The 27,422-nt window shown below is 49.5% G+C and overlaps 2 protein-coding genes across 5 annotated transcripts; both read right to left on the bottom strand.

The window, feature by feature from the left end:
- Nucleotides 1–2,982: 2,982 nt before the first annotated feature.
- On the bottom strand, nucleotides 2,983–12,209 carry LOC311600470 (PRAME family member 8-like). Of its 4 annotated transcripts, none has more exons than XM_084787203.1 (5): nucleotides 12,099–12,209; nucleotides 10,937–11,064; nucleotides 7,088–7,400; nucleotides 5,539–6,126; nucleotides 2,983–4,870 (listed from the first exon to the last, which is right to left on the bottom strand). In XM_084787203.1, the coding sequence occupies exons 3-5, from the start codon at nucleotides 7,372–7,374 to the stop codon at nucleotides 4,303–4,305; spliced, it is 1,443 nt and encodes a 480-aa protein (XP_084643329.1). In that variant the 5' UTR covers nucleotides 7,375–7,400; nucleotides 10,937–11,064; nucleotides 12,099–12,209; the 3' UTR covers nucleotides 2,983–4,302. The 4 variants fall into 4 exon arrangements, with proteins under 4 accessions (XP_084643329.1, XP_084643330.1, XP_084643328.1 ...); XM_084787204.1 differs by lacking the exon at nucleotides 12,099–12,209 and adding an exon at nucleotides 12,042–12,060; XM_084787202.1 differs by lacking the exon at nucleotides 12,099–12,209 and having other exon boundaries at nucleotides 10,937–11,133.
- A 5,284-nt stretch (nucleotides 12,210–17,493) lies between these two features.
- On the bottom strand, nucleotides 17,494–23,008 carry LOC311600286 (preferentially expressed antigen in melanoma-like protein 1). The gene is made up of 4 exons (XM_084786777.1): nucleotides 22,848–23,008; nucleotides 21,009–21,328; nucleotides 20,203–20,769; nucleotides 17,494–18,521 (listed from the first exon to the last, which is right to left on the bottom strand). Exons 2-4 carry the CDS (start codon nucleotides 21,299–21,301, stop codon nucleotides 18,077–18,079), a joined length of 1,305 nt encoding a protein of 434 aa, XP_084642903.1. The 5' UTR covers nucleotides 21,302–21,328; nucleotides 22,848–23,008; the 3' UTR covers nucleotides 17,494–18,076.
- Nucleotides 23,009–27,422: the final 4,414 nt, after the last annotated feature.

Raw genomic sequence — 27,422 nt, 5'->3', positions numbered from 1 at the left:
GTTGTGGGGGTGTGTCACAGTACAGACCTTGCAAATACCGGATCACCTCCTAGACAGCCCACATGCCTAGTGAGCTCCCTTAACAGGGTGGCTCTTGGCATCTACCTTTCCACAAATCCCTCCCCTTTGCAGCCACAGGCTCCCAGCCTGATTCAATAACCAAAGCTGCATACCACCAGATCTGGCTAATAGCAAGGCTTTAAAAGTATAAAAATAGCTAGGGCCTTGTTGGTCCACACCTTTAATCCCAGTACTCTGGAGGCAGAAGTAGGTAGATCTGAGTTCAAGGCCAGCCTAGTCTAAGGAGTGAGTCACACGACAGTCAGGGCTACACAGAGAAACCCTTATCTCAAAAAAAAAAAAAATCACAAGGTATTGTGTTCAGACAGAGGGATGCAGAGGGATCCACTCCAGGAGTAGAAGGTGTTTCCGATGGGTGAGCTCAGCACACAGCCTAGAGGATGTAAAATGAATAATGGGATGCAAGGCTCAGATCCATGGAAATGTGGGAGGAGTTTCCTAACTTGGAGGTTTGGAGGTGTGTTAGTGGGAAAGCCACTGGGGGCTTCAAAATGCAGCTTCCAGCATTGTGGAGAAGCAGGAAGTGAGCCAAGGTCATTGAGTAAGGAGGGAGCAAATGACGTATGTGGAGGCAAATACTGTAATGAAAGTATTCATTCTGTATATTAACTTAGTCTGTATATTAACTTAAAACACTAATAGCAATTGCTCTATTTGCAATTGGCTTAGAGCTTCATTTAGTTTTAGTTTATGCATATGAGTGTTTGCCTGCGTGTATGTAATATCTGTGCACAAAAGAGTTTTAATTCCCATGGAGGCCAGAAGAGGGCACTGGTTTCTCTGTGTAGCCCTGGCTGTCTGGAGTCACCTCGTAGACCAGGCTGGCCTCGAATGTACAGAAATCTGCCTGCCTCTGCCCGCCAGCCGAGTGCTGGTATTAAAGGCATGAGCCACCACCACCCGCCTGCAGATTTTTTTTTAATTAAACATAAGCTATGTTTTATCTGTTATATTTTTGTGTCTGCACATAGGGATGCCATGACAAACATACAGAGGTCAGAAAACAGCTTTACAGGATTAGTGTCTCCTTCCTGCCTCTGAAGTCACAGCATAACAGTGATACAGGCAGTGACTTTCCCTGCTGAGCCATCTCAAAGGCGCTCCTTATGTTTTGTGTCTTCCAGTCTTCAAAGCCAGGTGTGGGGTACACACTTGGGCCCCTTATTTGTGTGGGAGGATGTAGGCAAGGGTATGGTGGAGCTCACCAGGTACTGACCAACCTAGACAGTGTCATGAAAGTGTGCCTCAGGACAGGAAGAAAAGACTGGTACCGGCTAGGTTGGTACCATTCCTGTGCGGCATGTCCCAGGCCTGTGGATTGCTCCCAAGCATCCCATAAAAGTGAGTGTCTGCTAAGCCTATAATCCGAGCACTGTGAGGCTTCGTGAACTGAAATACATCAGATGAATCCTTGTCAGAACAACGATGTAGTCCAGGGAAACTAGAGTATTTGGGAAACAGGGAAGACAGAGAAAAAGAGGAAGGGAGGAAAGAAGAAAGCAACACGACAATGTGTGGGACACAGGCCTGTCAGCCCAACACTCTGGAGATTGAATTGAAGAAGAAAAAACTGCCCAGGTCAAGCATTGCTCGAGTGCACCATGTCTTCCCCCACCCCACGCCCCAGACAGGGTTTCTCTATGTATCCTTGGCTTTCCTGGACTCTCTGTAGACCAGGTAGTTTGGATGGGATGGGAGTAAACTGAGGTTTCCACCAATACCTGAGCAAAGACTCTGCCTCTGACTTGAGCCCCGTGACAAGAGACACCGGAAGCATATTCTTCCCTGGATGCTTCCCAAGAAGCCTGCAAACTGGAGGTCTGGAGGGATGAGCATCCAGGTCCCAGTCACACTCCTGGCAGTGCATGTGCTGCTAAGGCATGAAGCTTTGGCCTCTCTGCTCTGGAGGCCCTGCCCATGGAGCTCTTCCCCACCATTATTCGAGGATGCCTTTACTGAAAACAAACAAACCACTACCCTGAGGGTGATGGTGGCTGCCTGGCCTCACTGTGGCGCCTTTAATGAGGATGGCCCTACTGCAGACTTTCAAGGGTGCGCTAGGTGGACCTGATGTGCTGCTAACCCAGAAGATTCATCCCAGGTAAGCAAGAGCCACAGGTACAGGAATGCAGGCAAGGGGTAAATATAGCCAGAAAGAATGGGGGCCAAAGAGGATCGGAACTTTCTGATGGTCCCAGCTTGGAGGATTAGAGGCCTTAGCCTTTAGTGAACTGCCCAGAAAAAGGATTCTCAAAGAGTAGAGAACAACGGGCTGGAGAGATGGCTCAGAGGTTAAGAGCACTGTTGGCTCTTCCGGAGGTCCTGAGTTCAATTCCCAGCAATCACATGGTGGCTCACAACCATCTATAACGGGATCCGGTGCCCTCTTCTGGTGGGCAGGCACACATGGAGGCAGAACATTGTATACATAATATATCTTACTAAAAAAATAGTAGAGAGCAAGCAGAGCGGGGTTTTGTAAAGATTTGTTTTTATCAAATGGGCTATCTCACATACTCGTTTTTTCTACTGATGCCCTTGAACTGCAGTTAAGAGTCGTGGGTGCTCAGAATGGACCACTGATCCTCTGCAAGAACACCCCATGCTCTAAGCCATCTCTCCAGTTCTCCCTGCATTTTTAACACATATACAAATGAAAAGGGGGAGGGGCCTGGAGAGATGGCTCAGTGGTTAAGAGCACTCACTGGTGGCTCTTCCCAAGGTCCTGGGTTCAATTCCCAGCAACCACATGGTGGCTCACAGCCATCTATGAGATCTGGTGCCCTCTTCTGGTGGGCAGGCCCACATGCAGAGAGGATGCTGTATACATAATCTTTAAAAAAAAGAAAGAAAAGAAAAAGTAGATTGACCAAACAAAACAAAACAAAAAACACCAGAGGGTATGAAACAAAATTCTTTATTGCTACCACATTATACAAACTCAGGGAAGTGCAATGGCTAGGCTTAGGTATTTCTTAACGGTTTAAACAGTTCACTCATAGACATTTATAATGCAGTTCTTAAGGTATGTCAATCCTTTGAGAGACAAGGACATTTGTCCAGGGACATCTGTATGTTCACGGGGACAGCCAAAGGCTGGAATCCCTGAACAGGGTCCCACAAACATTTGACCTACAAGCTGGAGTGGTGGCATACTCCAGTATCACAGCATTTAGAAGGTAGGGGCAGGATTTCAAGGTCAGTGAGGATAATAGGTGACTGTGAAAAAGAGAGAGATAAAGAGAGTGATAAAGTAATGTTGGGAGCTAGTGAGATGGCTCAGAGGTTAAGAACACTGACTGCTCTCCCGGAGGTTCTGAGTTCAATACCCAGCAACCATATGGTGGCTCACAACCATCTATAATGTGATCTGATGCTCTTCTGGCATGCAGGTAGAGAACTATATACATATTAACAAATAAATCTTAAAAAAAAAAAAAGCAACGCGGCTTAGGCTCCACCCCCTCTGCTCTGATCTCTTTGCTATGCCCACAGTACCTCCCAGTCTAAGTGCACTATATTGAACTGCTCTACCACTCCCCAAGCCCCTCATCGGAGAATGCACTGCTCATTTTAGGTTGAAAATTTTATACACATAAAGCACTGAGCAGACACACAAACAGGGCATAATAGAGGCCCAGGCAGAAGAAGAGAAGACAGTGCTGACTGCCTTCAGTATACTTTGAGGCTACATTAGCCAGGACTCTAAAGGCTAAAGGAGCAGGGCTGATAGCTCTCTGTATATTAGAAACATGTTTATTAGGTTTGCTAACAGGCCGTGGTCTAGGGAGCCTGACAAAGACTAGCTAAATGAAAAGGCCAAGGATTGGGGCTGGAGAGATGCCTCTGCAGCCAAGAGCATCTGTTCTTGCAGAGGACCCATGTGGTGGTTCACAGCCATGCGCAACTCCAGTTCCAGAGGATCTAATGCCCACCTCTGACCTCCACAGGCACCAAGCACACAGGAAAACCACTCAGACATAAACAAATCTTCAAGAAAAACAAAAGGAAGAATGAATGAAAGAAAAAAAGAAATGCAGAATTCTTTTTTACTTCAAAACCACTTGTCCTCAGATTCCCTTTGTCCTCCATGGCGACCCGGCCGAACACTATTTTGGTTTCCAAACACTGAGCAGTGCGTGGCCATATGCTTTGGGTCCCCTTGATGAAAGATCTGCTGCTAGACTTTCATTTCTCAGAACCTAGCAGCAACCTGCCCTATTACTGCTGACAACGACAAAGTCTGGTCTCCAGGTCATAGACACAGCGCTGACAGCATTCATGGCAGACACAGGTGGCAAAGGAGACACTCTTGGGCTTTCTTACAGTAATGAGGGTATCCATGAGCTCAGGACAAAGTTGAGCAAATTGTCCCATGAGGACATCACCCTTGTCATCATAGCACTCCAGAGGGGCAGGGTACAGCTCCTGGGTCAGCTGGCTCAGGTTGGCTGTGTGATGCAGAAGGTCCTTCAGAACAGCCGTGGAGATGTCATTGTCATAGAAATTGACCCTGGTGAGCCGGGAGCACTGGCTCAGGGCAGGCAGGAGGGCACTGAGCTGGGAGTCCACCATCCAACAGCCCTCCAATTCCAGGGTCTGCAGACTGCCTGCAACACTCTGTAGGAGATCATGGAAAGGCATGGGATGTAAATCAATCAATTTCACGAGTCTCAGGCTCAGGTGTTTGAGCTGATGCAGGCTCTGACTCTGAGACAAGGAATTCAAGTCTAGATGTGAAAGCTTGCACATTGTGATGGACAGGGTCTCCAAAGGGGTCTTCAGGTACCTAGGGAGAGATGGAGAGACTTGGTGTTACGTTGGCATAGAGGTAAAGGTGGCATCCAAAGTGCTGCCTATTGGAGTCTCACCACTGCTGGCCGACTGAGGCCCGCCAGGGTCAATATGGAACTCACCCACCCCATGGGCCTACAGCTTCCACTGCTATCAAGGAGTGAGCCTGTGCTGAACACACTAGCCCAGGGCACAAGGGAAAAACTAACCTGTGCAAGACCTGGAAAAGTCTTATCCTTTGCATAGCTCAGTGACGCCCTGCCTCCCTCAGGACAGGCTCTGTCCTTACCTAAAGCTCTTCACCCCCGACTCTCACCTGCAATGGGTGTCACTCATTTCTACCCAGCTCCTACCTGGGCTCAAAACAGCCTTTCACATGTAAATATTTAGAAGACACACAACTGCTAAGCACACAGTTCTACTGGGGGACTGGTGCAGGTGTGGGGTCTCTCCAGTCCTGGGCCCACTGTTCTGACCTGTTCCGTTTCCCTGATCTTAGACAGAATCCCAGGGAGGAAAACACAACACATGCTTACTACACCTGAGTCTTCTAGGAAGGGCACTCTCTCCATAGCTCCTAGCCCGGCTCATGGGATAAACCAAGGAAACTCTAATGTAAGAGGAAGGGTTGCTGTGGTAGCAGAAACAGCTGTCTTTCCTTACCTGAACAACTGTTTCATGTGCTCACTAGAAAAGTAGACGCCATTCATGGACAGACACTGGAGAGAGTTGAGTTTTGAGAACTGAGACACGAACTTCGTGATACACTTCTGTATGTCCAAGGAGGTATTAAGAACCTTGAAGGTGTTCTTGTGGATCCGCGTTAAAAGGAGTTTCTGAAGATTTCTCATCTGGTCCAGGTAAGATGAAAAATGCACCAGCCCGGACAGACTCCAACCTGTATTCAGCTCCAACTCTTGGATGCTGTTTGGCTGGAAAACCATCAAAACTTTCTTGATGGTGTACACGGGCAATGCCCAAATTTGCATCTTCACACAACACAGCTGAATGGCATTTCTTCTCTGCTGGGCCCATTGTAGCAAGTATGCTTGGTGTTCATTCAGATGGAACCTGAGGCACAGGTCAGCGAGCACCTTCAAACGCCGCCTCAGTGCGTATCTATGAAGGCCTGTTGCTCTTTGCTTTTCAGGCACAGTCTCTGCTGAGCGCTCTCCAACCTCTGTGCCAGCCCACACATCCCAGAAATCATGGTGCACATTCCTCAGGTCCAGCACTTGAAGCTTCCGCTTCCTGTGAGGAAAACAGGAAGAAAGGTCAGACGATACAAAAGACCAAACACTAGCTAGCTTTTCTGTAGTGAGAGTTTTGGTTTTCCTTAAAAATCCAGTTACGTTGTTAAGTGAATGTTTTTGTCTTAATCCCAGGTGTAGGATAAGAAGCAGTTTACAGGCAGGTGGTTATGATCTGCCTCAAGCACTAGCAAGGGCCTGATTTTTGCCTGCTGCAGATAGCTTCCATTTGGAATACTGGGGACTCTTGAGAGAGTATAAATGCCAGAGCCCCAACAGGTGCTTCAAAGGAGGCGGCGGCTGTGGCTCCTCTGCTGTTTCTGGTTGCTGTTGTTGTGGTTTGACAAGAAGTTGGAAATATCCTTACCAAAACAAACAAACAAACAAACAAACAGATGACTCTAATCAGCAGGAAGTGGTCTAAAGAAGTCTGTGTCCCCTGTCCTCTCTAATCTTTCTTGCCTACCTAGTGTTGGGGAACAGGAAGGGGTTGGACGGAGAAGAGTGGCAGATATAAGAACACAAATAAAATAGCTAAAAACAAACAAACAAACAAAAACCCTCTATCTCAGACGCTGCCTGTTCCCTGCTGTCTTATGTGTGTTTGTGTGTTTTCAATGCTGGGTCCCCACACAGCACTTCACGCCTGTCAGGCCAGGGCCCTTTCTATTAGCTGCATCTGGGGGCCTGTCTTGCTTCCTCTATTCAGTTGCTCTTCTGTCTCTTCCACTTCTAGTTAGTACCTCTGCAAGAACCAGTGCAAAACTTACTGCACTGTGGCTCCGGCTGCTTTAAGCTGTACTCCACACCCAACTGCCCTTTGTAATGGGGCTCAACATGGGTCAAGGATTCTGCGATCTAAGATAACACCGTCAGAAGCTTCTGGTCTTCCTTTGACCCCGTTCTCCTCTCTCCAGATGTCTCTTCCCAGCACTGCAGAGTCCATGCCTGGTCTTGCTTACCTGGGGAGAAGCTTCTGTTTCCACAGCATGTCTACTCCATCCAGCACAGCCTGCAAGGTCTCCAAGTGGGGAGTCTTCATCAGGGTCCCCAGAGGAAGGAAGGGGAAGGGCCACACTGCCACCATAGCCTTCAGGACATTAGTTTGTCTGTGGTTGAAGGCTTCCTTGAACAGTGGTGGGAAGAGCGTCCTGGGCAGGTACTGCAGAGAAGAGATGGCTAAGGCCTCCTCCCTCAGCAGCCTCTGCATGGCCAGCTGCACGAGTGTGGGTGGGGCCTGGCCACTCATCCTTTGGCTATTCAGTCTGAAGGAACCTGGTGAAATATACAGGAAGCTATGTCTTAAGAGACCCTACTTCCACCGGGCACCATGGCACACACCTGTAATCCCAGCACTTGAGGAGGCAGAGGCAGGAAGATCTCTGTGAGTTCGAGGCCAGCCTGGTCTACAAAGCGAGTCCAGATCAGCCAAGGCTACACAGAGAAACCCTGTGTCAAAAATAAAAAACAAAACAAAACAAAAAAAGAGCCGGGCACGGTGGCGCACACCTTTAATCCCAGCACTCTGGAGGCAGAGGCAGGCAGATCGCTGTGAGTTCAAGGCCAGCCTGGTCTACAAATCGAGTCTAGGACAGCCAAGGCTACACAGAGAAACCCTGTCTCGAAAAACCAAAAAGAAAAAAGAAAGAAAAAGAAGAAAAGAAAAAAGAAAGAAAGAAACAAGAAAGAAGCCCTACTTCCCAGATCCAAGATGGTGGCACCCTTTGTGCAGGATACCTGAGCACCAGAACAGCAGCAATTACAGAGCACCCAACGTACTATGCTGTGGATCCCAGAATGCTAGCATCTGTGTTCCCAAGTGAGAGCAGATCCATGGTGGGTCTAATCTCAGGTCACCTGCCTAAAACGTTGCCAGGTTCATGCCGAAGTGTAGTTTCAACCTCTGGCCACCTGTATACTCTCACAGTCCCATGTGTGGATACCTTCTGGGTACCGAGGATCACAGCTCCATCCTGGGGCCTCCTGATGCTGAGGATCCTCCAAGGAAACAACTCCAGCCACCACTTCAAGCTCAACCTAAGGAAACCATCCAGATCTCTGAACTCACAGTTTCTCCAAAATGGCTGCACCCACTGAGCAGTGTCTGGGCAGCTGGAGCTCAATAACCTCAGAGGAAGGAAGCCAATTGCAGGGCAGCTGTCTCTGGGACCTCCCCTAGCAAGAGGAGGGCACAGGCTCCTGAAGAGTCTAGCTGGTCCTTAGGACCATACATCTAAGGAGGGCCTCAGGCAATTCCCTGAGAACCACCTACCAGTCACAGACCACACTTGCTAATCCCAGGAGAGCTCCAGCAGGGACATCCAGCTTCCTGCCTAGGGCTCTTCCCTCACCCCACCCCCAACTCCAACGGGCACCAGGAACTACCAGCCAAGGCTAGAGACAACCAGAGGGCTAAAAGGCCATCGTAAAAACACAATTAACAAAAGCCAGAGCAATACAGCATCTCCAGAACCATGTTGTTCCACAACAAGAAACCCTGGATACATTAACACAACTGAAACACAAGAAAATGACCTTACCAGCTGGGCTGTGGTGGCGCAGCCTTTAATCCCAGCACTCGGGAGGCAGAGGCGGGCGGATCGCTGTGAGTTCGAGGCCAGCCTGGTCTACAAAGGGAGTCCAGGACAACCAAAGCCACACAGAGAAACCCAGTCCTGAAAAACCAAAAAAGTAAAAAAAGAAAATGACCTTAAAGCTACGGTAATAAAGATAATAAAAAGCCTTTGAAGAAGAAACCCTTAAAGAAACAGGAACACACAGTCAAATAGATTGAGACCTGAAGAGAGGAAATTAATAAATCAAAGAACTACAGGAAAAACAAACAGGTGAAGGAATTGAATAAATCGTTTTAAGAAACACAGGAAAATACAAACAAAGAGGTGAAGGAAATCAATAAAACAACTTAAAAAAAATCTAAAGATGGAAATAGAAACCATAAAGAATGCACAAACTCAGCCAGGCCCGGTGGTGCATGCCTTTAGTCCCAGCACTTGAGAGGCAGGCAGACCTCTGTGAGTTCAAGGCCAGCCTGGTCTACAAAGTGAGTCCAGGACAGCCAGGGCTGTTTGTTACACAGAGAAACCCTGTCTGGAATAAATAAATAAATAAATAAATGCACAAACTCGGGAAATCCTGGAGATCGAGAACTGAGGGAAGAAAACAGGAACCACAGAGATAAACATCAGCAAACAATACAAGAGATGGAGGAAAGAATCTCAGGTGTAGATGATACAATCAAAGAAATCAATGCATCTATCAAAGAAAATGTTAAATCTAAAAAAAGAAAAAAAAAATCCACGACCCAAAACATCCAAGAAATCAAGGACGCCATGAAAAGACAAAACCTAAGAATGAGTAATAGGACTGGAAGAAAGAATTCCCAGCTCCAAAAACAAAAACAAAACAAGAAAAAAAAAAAAAAAGAAATTTCCACAATCTAGAGAGATGCCTATAAGCATACAAGAGGCCTATAGAGCACCAATAAATTAGACCAGAAAAGAAAAAATCCTAAATGTACAGAACAAAGAAAAAATTGTTAAAAGCTGCAAAAGAAAAAGTCCAGCCTGGTCTACAAGGTGAGACCAGGACAACCAAGGCCACACAGAGAAACCTTGTCTTGAAAAACTAAAAAACAAACTATATATATATACATATATATATATATATATATATATATATATATATATATATATATATATATATATATAATAAATAAAGAACTTAAGAAATAAGACACCAGCCAGGTATGGTGGTGCACACCTGTAATCCCAGGACTCAGGAGGCAGAGGCAGGTGGATCGATGTGAGTTTGAGAGCAGCCTGGTCTACAAAGCAAGTCCAGGACACTCAAGGATACACAGAGAAACCCTGTCTCAAAAAAAAAAAAAGATTTTAAGATAAGCCTTAAGTAATAAAAATCAGGTTTTAAATTCTAACAATCAGGAGGATGAAGCACTGTGAAGCCATTCTGGGCTAGAGACTGCTGAAACCATATCTGAAAAACCAAAGAAAATAAATTTTAAATTGACACAAACCAAGGCATAATTCTATAGACATTCCAATAACTCCCAGCATGCAGTTCCAGCATGGGAGGCAGAAGCAGAATTGTCAGGAGTTTAAAGGCACTCTTAACTATATAGTGCAATCTTATCTCAAAAAACAAACAAGCAAACAACAACAGCAATAATTATAATTTTGAGCCAGGCCCACGGCCTTTAATCCCAGCACTTGGGAGGCAGAGGCAGGCAGATCTCTGTGAGTTCAAGGCCAGCCTGGTCTACGAAGAGTGTCCAGGATAGCCAAGGCTACACAGAGAACCGTCTCAAAAAACCAAAAATAATTTTAAAAAATAATAATTTTATATTAACCAGAGCTTGGTGGACAACAACAACAATAATAATAATTTCGTATTAACAAGAGCTTGGTGAGGCTACAAAAAGAGGGTGAGGCGGGACGGGAGCCATCTTGACTTATGGCTCAATCTGAGTTACATTCTAGGGGAGCCTGGGAGCGAAGTAAGGCCGTGTCTCAAAAAAAAATTTTTTTTAATTAAAAAACAAAACCAAAAAGTTAAAGTCGAAAGATATTTAAAATGATGGTAAACATTATTAGTAAACCCAATGCATGCAATCTGTTCCTGTGGAAAGAAAAAAGTCAGATTCCCCTGGGCAGATTTGAGGAAAGAAATCCGCCCCCGCCCCCCGGGCCACTCCCCCCCCCCCGCCCCCTCCCCCCCCCCCCCCCCCCCGCCCACCGAATAAAACTGTGCCCTGAGGGAGGTGACTGACTTACCAAAACCAAGAGCTGACCACAAAACTCAGAATCCCGGCAGGACAAAGCAGTCACTCCAGGCTCGGGCTCCCAGGCTGTGTCTTCTCTCGCTTCTCTTCAGTTTGTTCATCCATCTTCACACTTCGAGCCTGAAGCGGTTATTCCTCCATAGTCTGTCTCACACTTCCGGCCTGAGGCTTTTATCCCTCAGTAGTCGTCCTAAAGATGCCCCGCCCCCCGCCCCGCCCCACCCAACTCCGTATCCTCCCACCACACTTCCGGTTTGCAGCCCTGCCTGTCAACCGCAAGCTGTCAGCTGAATGGATGATTGAGTTAAACCCCACCCCTGGGCTTTTTCTGTCTCCGGATTGGCTGACTAAGAATTCTCTCTGAGGAAAAGGGGGCGGGGCAGAAAGCCCAGAAAGCCGCGCGGAAATAGCGCACGCCTTTGATCCTAGCCCTCTGGAGGCCGAGGCAGGCAGGTCCCCGGTAGGTTCAAAGGCAGCTTCGCTGACAGTGAAAAAACAAAGCAAACGACTCTAAAAGCCTTCGGGAAACGATGTCCGCCTTTAATCCCAGAGCTCCCGAGGCTGATTCAGGTAGATTCCTGTGATTTCAAGACCAGCCTACTCTACTCAGAGAGTTCCGATGCAGCCTGGGCTTCCCTGTCTTAAAAAAAAAACAAACAAACACGGAGACTCTCTGAAAGTCGAAAGCCCATTCATTCATGGATTCAATCCACCTAAGTTTGATTTATATATTTGTTTTACTTATTAATTTGCTTATTTATACACTTCGTTTTGGATTTGTTTCTTGAATGAAAAAATAAAAAGGAAAGGCTATGGCTGCTCCTAGAGACAGTGGAAGAGAAGGTTTTTAGGAGAGAGAGAGAGTATCGCCAGAGGCAGAGACATCTGGGAGAGTTCAGAGTGAAGCTGACAGACATGACCCTGAGCTATGTGAGGAGACAGGGAGGGGGAGGGAAAAGGAAGAGAAGGGGAAGCAGCTGCTACAGCCAACCGGGAGAAAGGTAAAAGGCAGTCAGGTAACCAAAATGGCTGGAATATACAAGGAAGAGCCTCTGGGGGAGGGCAGCCCAACCCCTTGCCTAAAAAGTTAGGCATACCCTGTAATAAATCGGGGTGCTGGAGGCCAGGTCAGCTTTTACATGTTAAATAGGTACCTCAGCCATTTGTCCCAGGGGTTGAGACTTAACATTTCTGAGATGGGGGTCTTGCTGTATAGCTGAAGTTCATCCGGAACGCCAAGCCTCCTGTCTCAGCCTTTTTCCTGGGATGGTTACAGCTGTCAGCCCCCTGGCTGAACTGTATTTATTTGTGACGCACCTAGTTCTAAGTGTGAGACAGTGAGGGGGAGGGGGGAGTGGGCGGGGGGGGGGGAGGGGGAGAGTTGGTTGGGGGGTGGGAGGGCGCTAATCTGTGCCTGACAATTGACATAAAAAAATAAATAAAGCTGAAACTATTATTGACAAAATTATGAATATATTCTGAAATCAGAGGCTGAGCTGAATGCTGTACCTGTCATCTGCTGTTGCAGCTTCTGAAAAGGCTGAGGCAGGAGGATGGCTGGTATCCATTTGCTATTGGGAAGAGAGGTGAGCTTATGTAGAGGCAGGCAGATCTCTGAGTTCAAGGTCAGCCTAGTCTACAAAGCAAGTTCCAGGATGGCCAGGGCTACAGGTTTCTCTAAACCTTGTCTTACATAAAAATAAATAAATAAATAAATAATAATAAAAGAAAGAAAGAAAAGAAAATGGTAGTGTCAAAATCAAAGAATGAACACGGGACAAAATGGGGTCTACAAAAAGCACATTAGATGCCATCTGTTCCCTGGTCTCTCCAGGACCCACGAGGACGGGCTGGATGGGAATTTAGGAATCTGACCACTCAACCCTGGGACTGGAGCCAGTGGCTGATTAGTGACGGTGACTCCACAGGTCCTTAAGCTCCTCGGATGAGTCACTAGAACCAGATACAGTCATTCCCTGGAGGTCGAAGCCCTGTCACCTGGCCCATATGTGGTGGCTCGGTGCCCTCAAGGGAATGCTATTCAGCCTACTCTTAGACTCCAGGTACGACGCAGAGCGCTTCTGAGTTCTTCAGGTTAAAACTGTTAAGACTTGAGCTGGGCATGGTGGCGCAACCCTGTAATTGCAGCACTCGGGAGGCAGAGGCAGGTGGATCTCTGTGAGTTTGAGGACAGGCTGGTCTACAAAGTGAGTCCAGGATAACCAAGGCTACACAGAGAAACCCTGTCTCAAAAAAAAAAAAACTGAGCCAGGCGTGGTGGCACACACCTTTCATCCCAGCACTTGGGAGGCAGAGGCAGGTAGATCGATATGAGTTCGAGGCCAGCCTAGTCTAAAAAGCAAGTCCAGGACAACCAAGGCTACACAGAGAAACCCTGTCTCAAAAAAAGAAAAAAGAAAAACTATTAAGACTTCATTTGGGGGGGGAGGGACTGGAGAGATGGCTTAGTGGTTAAGAGCACTGACTGCTCTTCCAGAGGACCTGAGTTCAATTCCCAGCACCCACATGGCAGCTCACAACTATCTGTAACTCCAGGATCTAAACCCTCACATAGACATACAGACAAAACAGCAATAAAAATAAAAATAAAATTTTTTTAAAGACTTCATTTTTTTGAAAATATAACAGAAAATAAGGAGGAAGAACAACACCACAGTGGAATTGGATCTGGGCTGGTGAAACCTGCCTGTAACCTTAGGACCGAGCCGATGAAGATAGACAAGTCAGGAGTTCCAGGTTATCCTCAGCTACAGGACAACACTGTGTCCAGCCTGGGCTACATGGAACCCTATCTCAAGATGAGATATCCACAACTAGTTAATATGTAGGAAAACGACTGGCCATGGTTTTCCATCCTTAACTGATACTTCTACAATAAAACCTCCACACCTAAGACTTGAGGAGCATGCAGAAGTGGGGGGCAGGATTGTAAAAACCAAAGGACCTGGGTATCTGGGAGATGTCTTCTATGTGACAGAGTTTTTTTTTTATGTATACAATGCTCTGCCTGCATGTACAGAAGAGGGCATCAGATCACATTACAGATGGTTGTGAGCCTCCATGTGGTTGCTGGGAATTGAACTCATGACCTCTGGAAGAGCAGTCAGGGCTCTTAACCGCTGAGCCATCTCTCCAGCCCCACCCTTTAGTCTTAACGATATGATCACCTAAACATTTGTTTTCCTCTCCTGGGAAAGCTGCTACATCTTTGTCTGTTGTCGGGACTCTTTTCAAACTTCTTGGAACATCTTACCGGCTTCTGAAACAAATAGTCTTCTGTACGTTATTCGTGTGGAAAATTTTCCAAATATTTATTTGGTGCAAGAGACATGTGTGGGAGTCAGAGGACAGCTTGTGGGATTTGGTTCTGCCCTTATAACTTATGGGTTCCAGGGATCACATTCAGGTCTTTGAGCTTGGTGGCAAGCACATTTATCTGCTGGTGTACCTGGCATGGTGATGCACACCTTTTTTTTTTTTCAATACAGGGTTTCTCTGTGTAGCCTTGGCTGTCCTGAACTCACTTTGTAGACCAGGCTGGTCTCGAACTCACAGTAATCCTCCTGCCTCTGCCTCCCGAGATGGCACACACCTTTATTCCCAGCACTTGGGGAGGCAGAGGCAGACAGATCTCTATGAGTTCAAGGCCAGTCTGGTTTACAAAGTGAGTTCAGGACAGCCAAGGCTACACAGAGAGACCCTGTCTTGAAAAAACAAAAAAGCAAACAAACAAATGAAAACCCCCCATTTATCTGCTGAGCCATCTATCTGGTCTCCATATTACAATTTCTATTAGTGAGGGTAGTAGTATGGGGTGTGTTGTTTAGATTTAGACAGGAGAAGAAAGTGTTAACATAGTTAAACTCAAGGCCACAAGCGGCCTGGCCTTAAGTAAGCATAGGTTAGAGGTTTTAAACTTTTTTTTTTTTTTTTACGATTTATTTATTAAAGCCAGCTGTGGTGGTGCATGCCTATAATCCCAGAACTTGGGAGAACAGAGGCAGGTGGATCGCTGTGAGTTCAAGGCCAGCCTGATCTACATAGTGAGTCCAGGACAACTAAGGCTACACAGAGAAACTCTGTCTCAAAAAAAAAAAAAAAAAAAAAAAGGAATTAAACAGTGACTGAAGCCTCATTCTCTGTGTCCCCCTGATGACACATCTATCCCTTCAGTTTCATTTCTTAGTACCCAGGAGTTAACTTTTTCAACCAGACTGCCAACACAAAACATAGCCTGGTCTCCAGGTTATAGACGGCAGATTCCAGTACCAAAGCTGACCTTCTCGGGCTGCCTTCAAAGCCCTGACTTTATTCATGAGTGGAATAAAGTTGGGCAAATCGACCTAAAATGAGCTGACCATAGCCATAGCACTCCGAAAAGGCAGGGTTGGTAGTGTGGTGCTGAAGGTCCTTCAGGGTAGGCACGGAGAGCTCACTGTCTTAGAAATTCTGACAGAGGCTCTGATATTGGCCTAAGTGGTTCAAGTCTGACTGGGTGAGCAGTCTCTCACTCTGCCTATGGGAGTCAGCAAACTCAAGTGACCCCTCCAGTCTGAGACCCCCTGGCTATCCCTGTGAGACTGCCTCAGCCCATCACTATATCCACCTTTAGTACACTAGAAGCCATGGTGCTGCCCACATCAGGCCAGAGGGATTCATGTGATGGACCAACACAGCCAAGACCCGTCATGGTGGACCAATTGTGGGACTCACTGGCTCCCTACATCCTAAGAGCGGCACCATCCCTGTTCATGATGCTTCCTCTCTGCCCCTTTCCCCCAACTCCAGGGCCACTCATTTCCGACCTCTTCAGTGCCCATCTGGGCTCAAAGGAGCTTGTCACACTTGCAGAATTAGAGGCAGACATAGCTGCTGACTAGAAACTGCAAGCCTGAGGTATTATCTCCTTTCTGTGCTCCTTTCTCTTTTCTGTTCTCATCCTCTTAGCTTAGACACACTTCCTATGGAGGAAATCACAAGCCACCTTCTCTTGCAGGAAGGGAGCAAGGTGAGCAATGTATCCCTGACACCAGGGTGGCCGCCGCCTGGAGCCTTTTCCCATTTAGCACTACAGGGGATGTTTCCCAGGCATCACTGGGCCCAGAATATATTGCCCTTTAACCTACAGGAACATCATTTCCAAAGCAAGTGTGAACTAGAGCTCCTCAGGAAACTGAGGCAGAAGGATCACAAGTTCAAGGCTCGCCTGGTATACAAAGTTCAGAATCTAGACTGTTCTCAATGGGAGACTGAAGAGACTCCCGCCATAGCCCCAAGAACTGGGCCTGGCTATACCACAGAGATGGTTCAGTGGTTAAGAGCACTTGTGCTCTTACAGAGGATCGGAGTTCAATCCTCAGCACTCACATGTGCTCACCACACGTAACTCTGGTTTCAGGGAACTATGCCCTTTTCTGGCTTCCCAAGCCCTGAATGCACATGAAACACAGACAAACAGGCAAAACACTCATATACATGCTTGCCATGAGCATGCTTTTCAGAAACAGATATGCAGTCTTATTTTTTTTTTAAATCGGAATTTGCTAGGCCTGGTGGCACATGCCTTTGATTCCAGCACTCGGAAGGCAGAGGCAGGTGGGTCTTTGTGAGTTCAAGGCCAGCCTAGTCTGCAAAAGGGAGTCCAGGACTACACAGAGAAACTCTATCTAAAGAAACAAAAAGCAAAGCAAAACAAAACAAAAATCAGAATTTATTGAATTTAATAAGTCCACACGCTACATCAATTTTGTTGTCTATAATCCAGCAAGTACGATGGATTCACGTGATAGTCACAACCACTAACAGTTCAAACTTTTTCCCCCCAATCTTAACCACACATTACACATTGGACAATGAAATGTAGGCTACGGTATGGCTAACAAAGGGTTAAAGAATTGGTGATCCAAGGCTTGGGGGTGGGGGTGGGGGGGCGGGAGAAGCCATTAATCCCAGCACCTAGAAACAAAAGCAGAATCTCTGTGAGCTGAGTCTAGCCTGGTTAAGTAACAAGTGCCAGGATAGCCAGGAATTATCTAAAGAGGCACGGTCTCAAAAACAAACCAACCAACGAAACAAGAAGAAGCTAAAGGAGCAGGCTGTGGCTGTAGCTCTGTGGGTAGAATGCTTACCTGGCAAGCAAGAAGCTATAGGTTTGGGCCAACAGAATTGGCTCAATACATAAGGACAATCCCAGGTCCCACAGCGTAGGAGAACCCACTCTTACAAGCTGCCCTGACTCCCACACAGGCACCACAGTACATGTGCGCACATACTATGTAAATGAAGCTATGGGTTTGATGCCCAGAAAAAGCACAAAACAAGCAAGGTGTGGTGTTTACACTTGTAACCCGAACCATGAAGGAGATAGCACCCCCAAGAATCTGGCCATAGGGATATAGTTCAGTGGGACAGTTCTTTCCCCATGTGAGGCCAAGTGCAATTCCCACTCAATTAAGAAGGGAAGCCACAGCTGGGCGTGGTGGCACATACCTTTAATCCCAGCCCTCGGGAGGCAGAGGCAGATGGATCACTGTGAATTCGAGGCCAGCCTGGTCTACAAAGTGAGTCAAGGACAGCCAAGGCTAACACAGAGAGACCCTGTCTTGAAAAAAAAAACCAAACTAAACAAAGTAAACCAGGCTGACCTCGAACTCACAGAGATCCACCTGCCTAGCGAGTGCTGGAGGAGGAAAGCAGGTTAACCGTCCAGGTAGAACTGGTGGTCCCCAGGTTCTGACTGTGAAATCAGAAGATCGTAATACTGGGGTAAGGTGCTTTTGTTCCTGCCCAACCAGAACCCACTCCCAGGATATCTGTCAACACGTCTCATCCTCCCTATGTCAAACAGTCTCACTTTTTTGCACTCTAGCACCAACTTTCTCTTCCCACTCACAAGAGCGGCAGTCTAAAACCATGTGTTGTGTGTCCTCTGACCAGACAACTCTGTGTTGCCTTTCACCACCCCAGTGTCCAAAGGAGAGCTTGATATTTGCATCTCATTGGCTAGGTGCCCGAAAAGTCCAAACCCATTATAGGCATATCACTGCTCACATCCTTCCGGGCTAATGGCAAAAAACAAGGCGTGCTCTGGCTGCTCATCAGTCCTCTGCACCTATACAAACTCAACATGAGGCTGAGAAACGACCTCCAAGTCCAGGCCACTGTGATGATCACAGCTTGAGATGAAGCATGTCCTGGCCTGTTGGGATGTCGGACTGACCCCGTTAAATGCCAGCTCCTTCAAAACAGGCAAGGAGATACGGTTTCCATGGAGGTTAAACTGGGTGAGCCGGGTACAGCATCTCAGGGCAGGCCGGATGGCACTGAGTTGGGAGTCTGTCATCTGACAGCTCTCCAAGTCCAGGGTCATTAGGGTTGATGCGCACTTTAGTAACAGAACTCGCAGAGGCTCTGGGCTCAAACGGGTCAGCTTGACACATTTCAGATTCAGGTGTTTTAGCTGACTTGTGCATGGGAACTCAGATATATGGTTCCAGTCTGACTTTGAGAGGTTACAGTCAATCACTGACAGGGTCTCCAAGGGTGTCTTCAGCCACCTAAAAGAAAACAAGAAGACAGTTCTGGGAATTCTGGGGAAGAAGATCTTTGGTTTTTTGTTTTGTTTTGTTCTCTTCTTTTTTAGGTTTTTTTAAAGATATGGTGTCTCTGTATAACAACCCCTGCTATCCTAGACTCACTTTGTAGACCAGGCTGGCCTTGAACTCACAGAGATCCACCTGCCTCGGCACCACCACACCTGTTAGAAGATCTTTCTAGTCACATGATGAAAGTCAGTACCCATGATGCTCCATGACAGAGTCTCCTCACTCAAATCTGTACCGAGGCCTGTCACTGTCGCTGTACAGCCAGGTCAAGGCAAGAACCGCAATGCCTTTCCACACAGGGAAGACCCACCCAGGCAAGACTGAGCACACACCCCTGTGTTCACTGCCTGGATCTTCGAAGTCTCTGTCCCCATTCACACCGCTTCACCTCTGACCCTGATTCTCAACGGTCACATCGCATTTCCCCACAACTGCTCAAGTCAAAACAACACCACCACACACCTGTGCCAGCACTCGGAACATGAGACAGGTGGGTTAAGGAGACTGGGGCACGAGCCAATCTCACTTCCAAGCACATGATGACCTCAGCTCAAAAACCAGCTTTTCCTTGATGGGGAGGCACTCTATAGACTGAATTATCTGTACAACCCTGGGATCAAAACACATGCACAGACACATGTTTGTGGGGAGGGCAGAGGACAAGTGGCAGGAGTTGGTTCTGTCCTTCCACCATGTGGGTTCCAGGAACGGAACTCAGGTCCTTAGGCTTGGCAGTAAGCGCCCAGTTAAGGAGTGTACATTGCCAGCGTGGACAGACTCCAGTTACAGATCACTTCCGGCCCCTGCGTGCCCGATACCGTCAGTGTTTCCAGGATCTAGCCATGGACAAGGCACCAATCTGTAGTCTCCAACAGCACAGCTACCATTTCCTTCTGCCCGATCCACAGAATGAGGCTTGGAATTCATCCAGTGTGTTGCACCAGAGGCCAGGTTTCACCCTTGTTTTGTTTTCTAGACAGGGTTTCTCTGTCACTCTGGCTATCCTGGAACTCACTCTGTAGACCAGGCTGGCCGTCAACTCACAGAGTTCTGCCTGCCCCGGCCTCCCAAGCTCTAGAATTAAAAGGTATATGCAGTGATGGTGCATGCCTTTAATCCCAGCACTTGGGAGGCAGAGGCAAACAGAACAGGGTGCAGCGGGGACCATGCAGCATGCACCACTCCCCGCTTCATTTCCTTTTCCAGTTTCCCTTAGACACTTGCTAAGAGAGAAATCAGAACCTCTTTTGTTTGGTTGGTTGGTTTTGGTTTTTTCGAGACAGGGTCTCTCTGTGTAGCCTTGGCTGTCCTAGACTCGCTTTGTAGACCAGGCTGGCCTTGAACTCACAGCGACCCATGTGCCTCTGCCTCCCGGATGCTGGGCTATTCTTGCTCAACCTGACTCCCGAGAAGGCTTCCTAGCATCCTCCCCCCATTCCAGTCCAACAACTCCAGTTTGACCCCTATGTGAGCATCAGCCTCTGGGACCACAGACACAAAACAATGTCCTGCCATTCTAACGCCTCGGCAACGCCAATCCACCAGTGGCTGCAGTGGGCGCGTGCCCACTAACGAGGCTTTCGCTTTCATCTGATGGGCAACTCTGGCCAGAAATCTGACCAGTCCTCCTTACCAGAACAACTCATCCAGGTGACCCTCTAGGAAGAAGACAGTATCCAGACAGAGGTTCTGGAGGCGTTCCAGCTTGAGGAACTGTGAAGTGAACTGGGTGATGACCTGCTGCTTCCACACCGGGGTCATAGAGAAAGCCTGCCAGAAGTGAGAGAGAACCAGGCTGCGCAGGTTCCTCATGCGGCCCAGGTAAGGGGAGAAGTTAAGCAGGCAGACAGGGTTACTGATGCAGTACACACACAGCTCCTGGGTAGAGTCCAGAGCCAACAGCTCCAAGACCTTTCTGTGGTAGTAAAAGGACATAGCCCAGATCTGCAGCTGGCCACAGCACAGCCTCACCAGACCTTTCCTCTGCTCCACCCACTGGACGAGGAAGGACTCAAAGGGTTCCAGCAACCTTTCCCTGAGGACCAGGTCTATCACCACTTTCACGGGCTGCTCCACCTCCGCTCCCGAAGGGCCCACTGCTTCCTGACTCTCACTCCAGCCTTCAGCCCTGAACACGGGCAACGTCTTCCACAGCTTCAAAGGCATGATCCGTAGGTCCAGCATTTTCAGCTTGCACCTCCTGCGGATCAAAGAGGAAGAGTCTCGGCACGGAGGCGTGTACCACTTCCTTGTTCTCACGCTCTCCTCTCCCTCCTCCCTCTCCTTCTCTTCCTCCTCGTCCTCGAATCCAGCCCAGTCCCACTTCTAGTGCCTCTTGGAAGCAGGGGGCGGAGTCCTTCAGCCACCACTGATCTGTGATTCCCACACGATCGCCACAGCCCTTTCCCCAGATGCCTCAACAATGGCCGAACCACTCACCTGTGGGGAACCTTCTGGAAAAGCAAGGCATCGAGCCCATGCAGAACCATCTCTAAGGTTCTCCTGTAGGGGGCCTTCCTCCTGATCATGGCCCCCAGTGGGAGGCAGGGGAAAGGCCAGGCCTTCATCATGGCCTTCACGAGCTCAACGCAGCCCCTTCTGCAGGCTTTTCTGAACAGTGATGGGAAGAAAAGCGAAGGTATCTCATCCAGAGCCGAGATAGCCAAGGCCTGCTCCTTCAGGAAGCTGTTCTCGGCCAGCTCCTGGAGTGCTGGTGGGGACGGGAGGCTCATCCTGAACAATCTCCAAAGAGGAGACTCCTGGGGCAACATTTAGAGAGAGAGAAAAAAAAAAGACATTCAGGCCGGACAGTGGTGGCCCACCAAGACAGGAAAAGACGTTTTCTTCAAGGTTGCCAAATACAAATAGCCAAAACAAGCCAGGCGGTGGTGGCACACGCCTTTAATCCCAGCACTCAGGAGGCAGAGGCAGGTGGATCGCTGTGAGTTCGAGGCCATCCTGGTCTACAAAGAGAGTCCAGGACAGCCAAGGCTACACAGAAAGACCCTGTCTTGAAAAAAACAGGAAAGAGAGAGAGAGAGAGAGAGAGAGAGAGAGAGAGAGAGAGAGATGGTGCATGCCTTTAATCCTGGCACTTGGGAGGCGGAGGCAGGAGGATCTCTGTCAGTTCAAGGCCAGCCTGGTCAAAGAGACAAAACAAAATATGACACTGAGAGTCAGAGGGATCAAAAACACAAGTACATAGCTTCCTTATCTCCAATCCCATGGCAGTTTCCGAGAGTTACGATCAACGGCCTAGGCCACCACCGCAGTTGGTGCTCAACTTTCCTAACGCTGTGACCAGTTCCTCCTGTTGTGGGGACCGCCCCCCACCCCCGCCATATAATATTTCATTTCTACTTCATAACTGTCATTTTGCCACTGTTATGAATTGAATGCTGGGTGCGAACCACATGCATAGCACCTTGAGATTCCTAGAAGCCAAGGCAGAATTACTCACACACCCCTTGAGAAGAGCCAGAGGCCCAGGCTCGGCTTGAAGGTCAACAGACCCAGCCCCGCACCAAAGGGCCTTATCTCGTGAGGAACTTAACCTTAAAATGGTAATGGACGTTAGTCTCGGGGGCACAAAGATCGTGACAAGCAAGCCTGATTGGGGAAGCCACTCGTTTGGTAGAGCGAACGCATGAGCAGGGTGTGCTAGCACACACCTGTTCGGTCTAGCAGCTGGGAGATGCAGGCTGCAGGGTCCTGAGTTCAAACCACCCCTCAGCCACTCAGGCTCGATGACTCAGCATTTAATCCCAGCACTGCGAAGTGTATTTGAGGTCCAAGTCCTGCTTTGATTTCCAAGGCCAGCCTGGGCCACTTAACAGTTGTGTGTTTCACAAACGATCTGAGAGTGAGAAAGAGTCAACCCTTCTCCTGTCAGCGTGCCTGATAGGCAAGTCTCCAGTGCCCAACATAGAGTAACGTGGAATGACTTGTCTCTTACCGGAGTGGGAATTTATTTTATTTTATTTATTTATTTATTTATTTTTTTTTGAGACTAGGTTTGTCTGTGTAGCCTTGGCTGCCCTGGACTCGCTTTGTAGACCAGGCTGGCCTCGAACTCACAGCGATCCACCTGCCTCTGCCTCCCGGGTGCTGGGATTAAAGGTGTGCGCCACCATGGCCGGCTCCAAGTGGGATTACTGTATTTTGTTGTTTTTAACTAAGGTCTCAAGTGATCCGGCCTAGGCTTCGGGGAGGAGGCTAAATCAGCGCCTGCTACCACGAACGTCTTGATGGGGTGAGTTATGGAAAAAAGCGACTTACCAGACACAGAGATAGATGGATGTCTCCTAACCGCAGCAGGACCAAGAAGTGACTCCGTCGTCGTCTCCGTCGTCTCTGGGTCCTCTGCTGCCTGGCTGGCCTCAAACTCACAGCGAACTTCCTGCACGCCGCAGCTAGCTCCCTCAAGGCGTCCGAAGCTTTCTTTTACGCAGACCCCAAAACAAACCGCCACTTGATTGGATGTTTCAGTCCCCACCCACTTTCGTAGGATTTTGTTTTTCTCCAAAGTTTTAGAGCCTGGTGTGGCAGAAAACTCCGAGACCGTGGCAGGTGGATCTCTGTGACTTTGGACCCAGCCCTATCTAACTAAATACTGACTTCCAGAATCCAACCAAGACTACTTGATGAGACCTTATCTTGAAAAGAAAAAAAAAAAAAAGGCAGAATGTGGTGGTGGTGCCCGGAGGCAGAGGCAGGAGAATCTCCATGAGTGCAAGACAAGCCTGGTAGGTCTACATAGCAAACTCCAGGACAATATAGAGGCACTGTCACGTAGACACACACACACACACACACACACACACACACACACACACACAAACACACACTTGTTTTAATCTGATCTGTGGTCCCCAAAGGTAAAGAATTAAGATAGGATTAAGATAGGGTTAAAGTAGCCCGGGGGAATTGGGGCACGCCTTTAATCCCAGCACTCGGGAGGCAGAGGCAGGTGGATCGCTGTGAGTTTGAGGCCAGCCTGGTCTACAAAGTGAGTCCAGACAAACAGATTTTTCTTTCTTTTTTTGTTTGTTTGTCTTTTGGTTTTTCGAGAGAGGGTTTCTCTAGCTGTCCTGGAACTTGCTCTGTAGACCAGGCTGGCCTCGAACTGACAGAGATCCCGCCTGCCTCTGCCTCCCAAGGACTGGGATTAAAGGCTTGCGACACTACCGCCCCACTACAAACATGTTTTTCAATATGACTACCGCAGTTTTCAAAGAAAGATAGCAAAACATTTAGACTATTTAGCTAATAATAATAATAATAATAATAATAATAATAATAATAATAATAATAATAATAATAAAAGGAGAAGAAAAGGAAGAAGCCAGGCATAGTCGCACAGAGTACTTTGGTACATAGAGGTCTTGGAAATCTGCCTGCCTTTGTCTCTGATTGTTAGGATTAGAGGCCTGAGCTACCAAATCCAAACATGTCTTCTGTGTTTGAGGCTGGATCTCTGGCCATGCTCATGATCTGTGATTCACTAAGTGTGTGCAAGAAACCACTGGCTCCCCTCCCTGAGAGTTAAAAGTAAAAGACTGAGCCACTGACTACTCAAAGCTTAGTTTAAATTTTCTTTTTCTTTCTTTATTTCTTTTCTTTTCTTTTTTTTTTTTTTTAAGGTTTTTCAAGACAGGGGTTTCTCTGTGTAACAGTCCTGGCATTCCTGGACTCAAACTCACAGAGATCCATCTGCCTCTGCCTCCCAAGTGCTGGGATTAAAGGTGTGCACCACTACTGCCTGGCTTAAAATTTTCTTTTTCTTAGGTGTGGAGGGTGCCACATGCCTTTAATCACAACACTTGTTGAGAGGCAGATCTCGGTGAGTTCCAGGCTAGCCAGGGCTGAACAGTGAGACCCTGCCCTTAAAAAGATATTTTTATATGTTTATTTTTTTTTTAATCTTACATGTATGGTATTTTGCCTATAAACATTCCTTGTGTGTGCAATCCTAGGTGGGAGCTGCAGTGCTGGGTATCGAACCCAGATCTTCTGCAAGAGAAATAAGTACTGTTAGTCACCAAGTCATCTCTCCGGTTTACACTTAAATTTTTCTTTTCTCTTTTTTTTTTTTTTTTGTTGTTGTTGTTGTTTCTGTTTCTTTGTTTTGAGGCAGAGTCTCACATTGTAGGCCAGACTGGCTTCAAGCTCATAGAGATCCGCCTGCCTCTGCCTCTGAGTTTTGAGAGTAATGGCGTATGCCACTGAGCTCAGCTAAAAATTTCTTCTCGTTATTCTTTTTTTTTTCTTTTCTTTTTTGAGACAGGGTCTCTCTGTGTAATCCTGGCTGTCCTGAACTCACTTTGTAGACCAGGCTGGCCTCGAACTCACAGAGATCTGCCTGCCTCTTCTTGTTCTTTTGTTGAGGTGGTGATGCGTGTGTGTGTGTGTGTGTCTTTGTTTTTGCTTTTTAGTTTTTGCAGAGTGTCATGCAGGCCAGGTTGACCTAGAATTCCCTATTTGGCCAAGAAAGTCCTGGACTCGGGACCCTCATTGCGCTGAGCCAGCTTGTGTGGCACTGTGACCCACTGAGCCCGGCTTGTGTGGCACTGGGACCCACCGAGCCCGGCTTGTGTGGCACTGAGACCCACCGAGCCCAGCTTGTGTGGCTCTGGGACCCACCGAGCCCAGCTTGTGTGGCACTGTGACCCACCGAGCCCGGCTTGTGTGGCTCTGGGACCCACCGAGCCCGGGTTGTGTGGCACTGAGACCCACCGAGCCCGGGTTGTGTGGCACTGAGACCCACCGAGCCCGGGTTGTGTGGCACTGAGACCCACCGAGCCCGGGTTGTGTGGCACTGAGACCCACCGAGCCCGGGTTGTGTGGCACTGTGACCCACCGAGCCCGGGTTGTGTGGCACTGTGACCCACTGAGCCCGGCTTGTGTGGCACTGGGACCCACCGAGCCCGGCTTGTGTGGCACTGAGACCCACCGAGCCCAGCTTGTGTGGCTCTGGGACCCACCGAGCCCAGCTTGTGTGGCACTGTGACCCACCGAGCCCGGCTTGTGTGGCTCTGGGACCCACCGAGCCCGGGTTGTGTGGCACTGAGACCCACCGAGCCCGGGTTGTGTGGCACTGAGACCCACCGAGCCCGGGTTGTGTGGCACTGAGACCCACCGAGCCCGGGTTGTGTGGCACTGAGACCCACCGAGCCCGGGTTGTGTGGCGCTGTGACCCACCGAGCCCGGGTTGTGTGGCGCTGGGACCCACCGAGCCCGGGTTGTGTGGCGCTGAGACCCACCGAGCCCGGGTTGTGTGGCACTGTGACCCACCGAGCCCGGGTTGTGTGGCGCTGGGACCCACCGAGCCCGGGTTGTGTGGCGCTGAGACCCACCGAGCCCGGGTTGTGTGGCGCTGAGACCCACCGAGCCCGGGTTGTGTGGCGCTGAGACCCACCGAGCCCGGGTTGTGTGGCGCTGGGACCCACCGAGCCCGGGTTGTGTGGCGCTGAGACCCACCGAGCCCGGGTTGTGTGGCGCTGAGACCCACCGAGCCCGGGTTGTGTGGCGCTGAGACCCACCGAGCCCGGGTTGTGTGGCACTGAGACCCACCGAGCCCGGGTTGTGTGGCACTGAGACCCACCGAGCCCGGGTTGTGTGGCACTGAGACCCACCGAGCCCGGCTTGTGTGGCACTGAGACCCACCGAGCCCGGCTTGTGTGGCTCTGGGACCCACCGAGCCCAGCTTGTGTGGCACTGTGACCCACCGAGCCCGGCTTGTGTGGCTCTGGGACCCACCGAGCCCGGGTTGTGTGGCACTGAGACCCACCGAGCCCGGGTTGTGTGGCACTGAGACCCACCGAGCCCGGGTTGTGTGGCACTGAGACCCACCGAGCCCGGGTTGTGTGGCACTGAGACCCACCGAGCCCGGGTTGTGTGGCACTGTGACCCACCGAGCCCGGGTTGTGTGGCGCTGGGACCCACCGAGCCCGGGTTGTGTGGCGCTGGGACCCACCGAGCCCGGGTTGTGTGGCACTGTGACCCACCGAGCCCGGGTTGTGTGGCGCTGGGACCCACCGAGCCCGGGTTGTGTGGCGCTGGGACCCACCGAGCCCGGGTTGTGTGGCGCTGAGACCCACCGAGCCCGGGTTGTGTGGCACTGAGACCCACCGAGCCCGGGTTGTGTGGCGCTGGGACCCACCGAGCCCGGGTTGTGTGGCGCTGGGACCCACCGAGCCCGGGTTGTGTGGCGCTGAGACCCACCGAGCCCGGGTTGTGTGGCGCTGAGACCCACCGAGCCCGGGTTGTGTGGCGCTGAGACCCACCGAGCCCGGGTTGTGTGGCGCTGAGACCCACCGAGCCCGGGTTGTGTGGCACTGAGACCCACCGAGCCCGGGTTGTGTGGCACTGAGACCCACCGAGCCCGGCGCTGGGACCCACCGAGCCCGGGTTGTGTGGCACTGGGACCCACCGAGCCCGGGTTGTGTGACACTGGGACCCACCGAGCCCGGCTTGTGTGGCGCTGGGATCCACCGAGCCCGCGTTGTGTGGCACTGGGACCCACCGAGCCCGGGTTGTGTGGCACTGGGACCCACCGAGCCCGGGTTGTGTGGCACTGGGACCCACCGAGCCCGGGTTGTGTGGCGCTGGGACCCACCGAGCCCGGGTTGTGTGGCACTGAGGCCCACCGAGCCCGGTTTGTGTGGCACTGGGACCCACTGAGCCCAGCTTGTGTGGCACTGGGACCCACCGAGCCCGGGTTGTGTGGCACTGGGACCCACCGAGCCCGGGTTGTGTGGCTCTGCCAGCCTAGGGCTCATGCATGGAAAAAGCACTGTACCAACTGAGCTCCTGACTTCAGTTTTCTTTTTTCCTTTGTTTCTTTCCTTCCTT

Source organism: Acomys minous (genome assembly GCF_964271855.1).
Source record: "Acomys minous genome assembly, chromosome: 6".
NCBI lineage: Eukaryota > Metazoa > Chordata > Mammalia > Rodentia > Muridae > Acomys > Acomys minous.
This window is presented reverse-complemented; position numbering and strand designations above follow the sequence as displayed.

What these genes read in the sequence shown, in the direction of transcription:
- LOC311600286 (XM_084786777.1), bottom strand. Translation starts at nt 21,301, where the DNA reads ATGAGCCTCCCGTCCCCACCAGCACTCCAGGAGCTGGCCGAGAACAGC. An exon ending in TTCCAGAAGGTTCCCCACAG is followed by an intron (nt 20,770 to 21,008) that starts GTGAGTGGTTCG and finishes TTTGATCCGCAG; the next exon opens with GAGGTGCAAGCTGAAAATGC. An exon ending in CACCTGGATGAGTTGTTCTG is followed by an intron (nt 18,522 to 20,202) that starts GTAAGGAGGACT and finishes GTTTTCTTTTAG; the next exon opens with GTGGCTGAAGACACCCTTGG.
- LOC311600470 (XM_084787203.1), bottom strand. Translation starts at nt 7,374, where the DNA reads ATGAGTGGCCAGGCCCCACCCACACTCGTGCAGCTGGCCATGCAGAGG. An exon ending in AAACAGAAGCTTCTCCCCAG is followed by an intron (nt 6,127 to 7,087) that starts GTAAGCAAGACC and finishes TTTTCCTCACAG; the next exon opens with GAAGCGGAAGCTTCAAGTGC. An exon ending in CACATGAAACAGTTGTTCAG is followed by an intron (nt 4,871 to 5,538) that starts GTAAGGAAAGAC and finishes ATCTCTCCCTAG; the next exon opens with GTACCTGAAGACCCCTTTGG.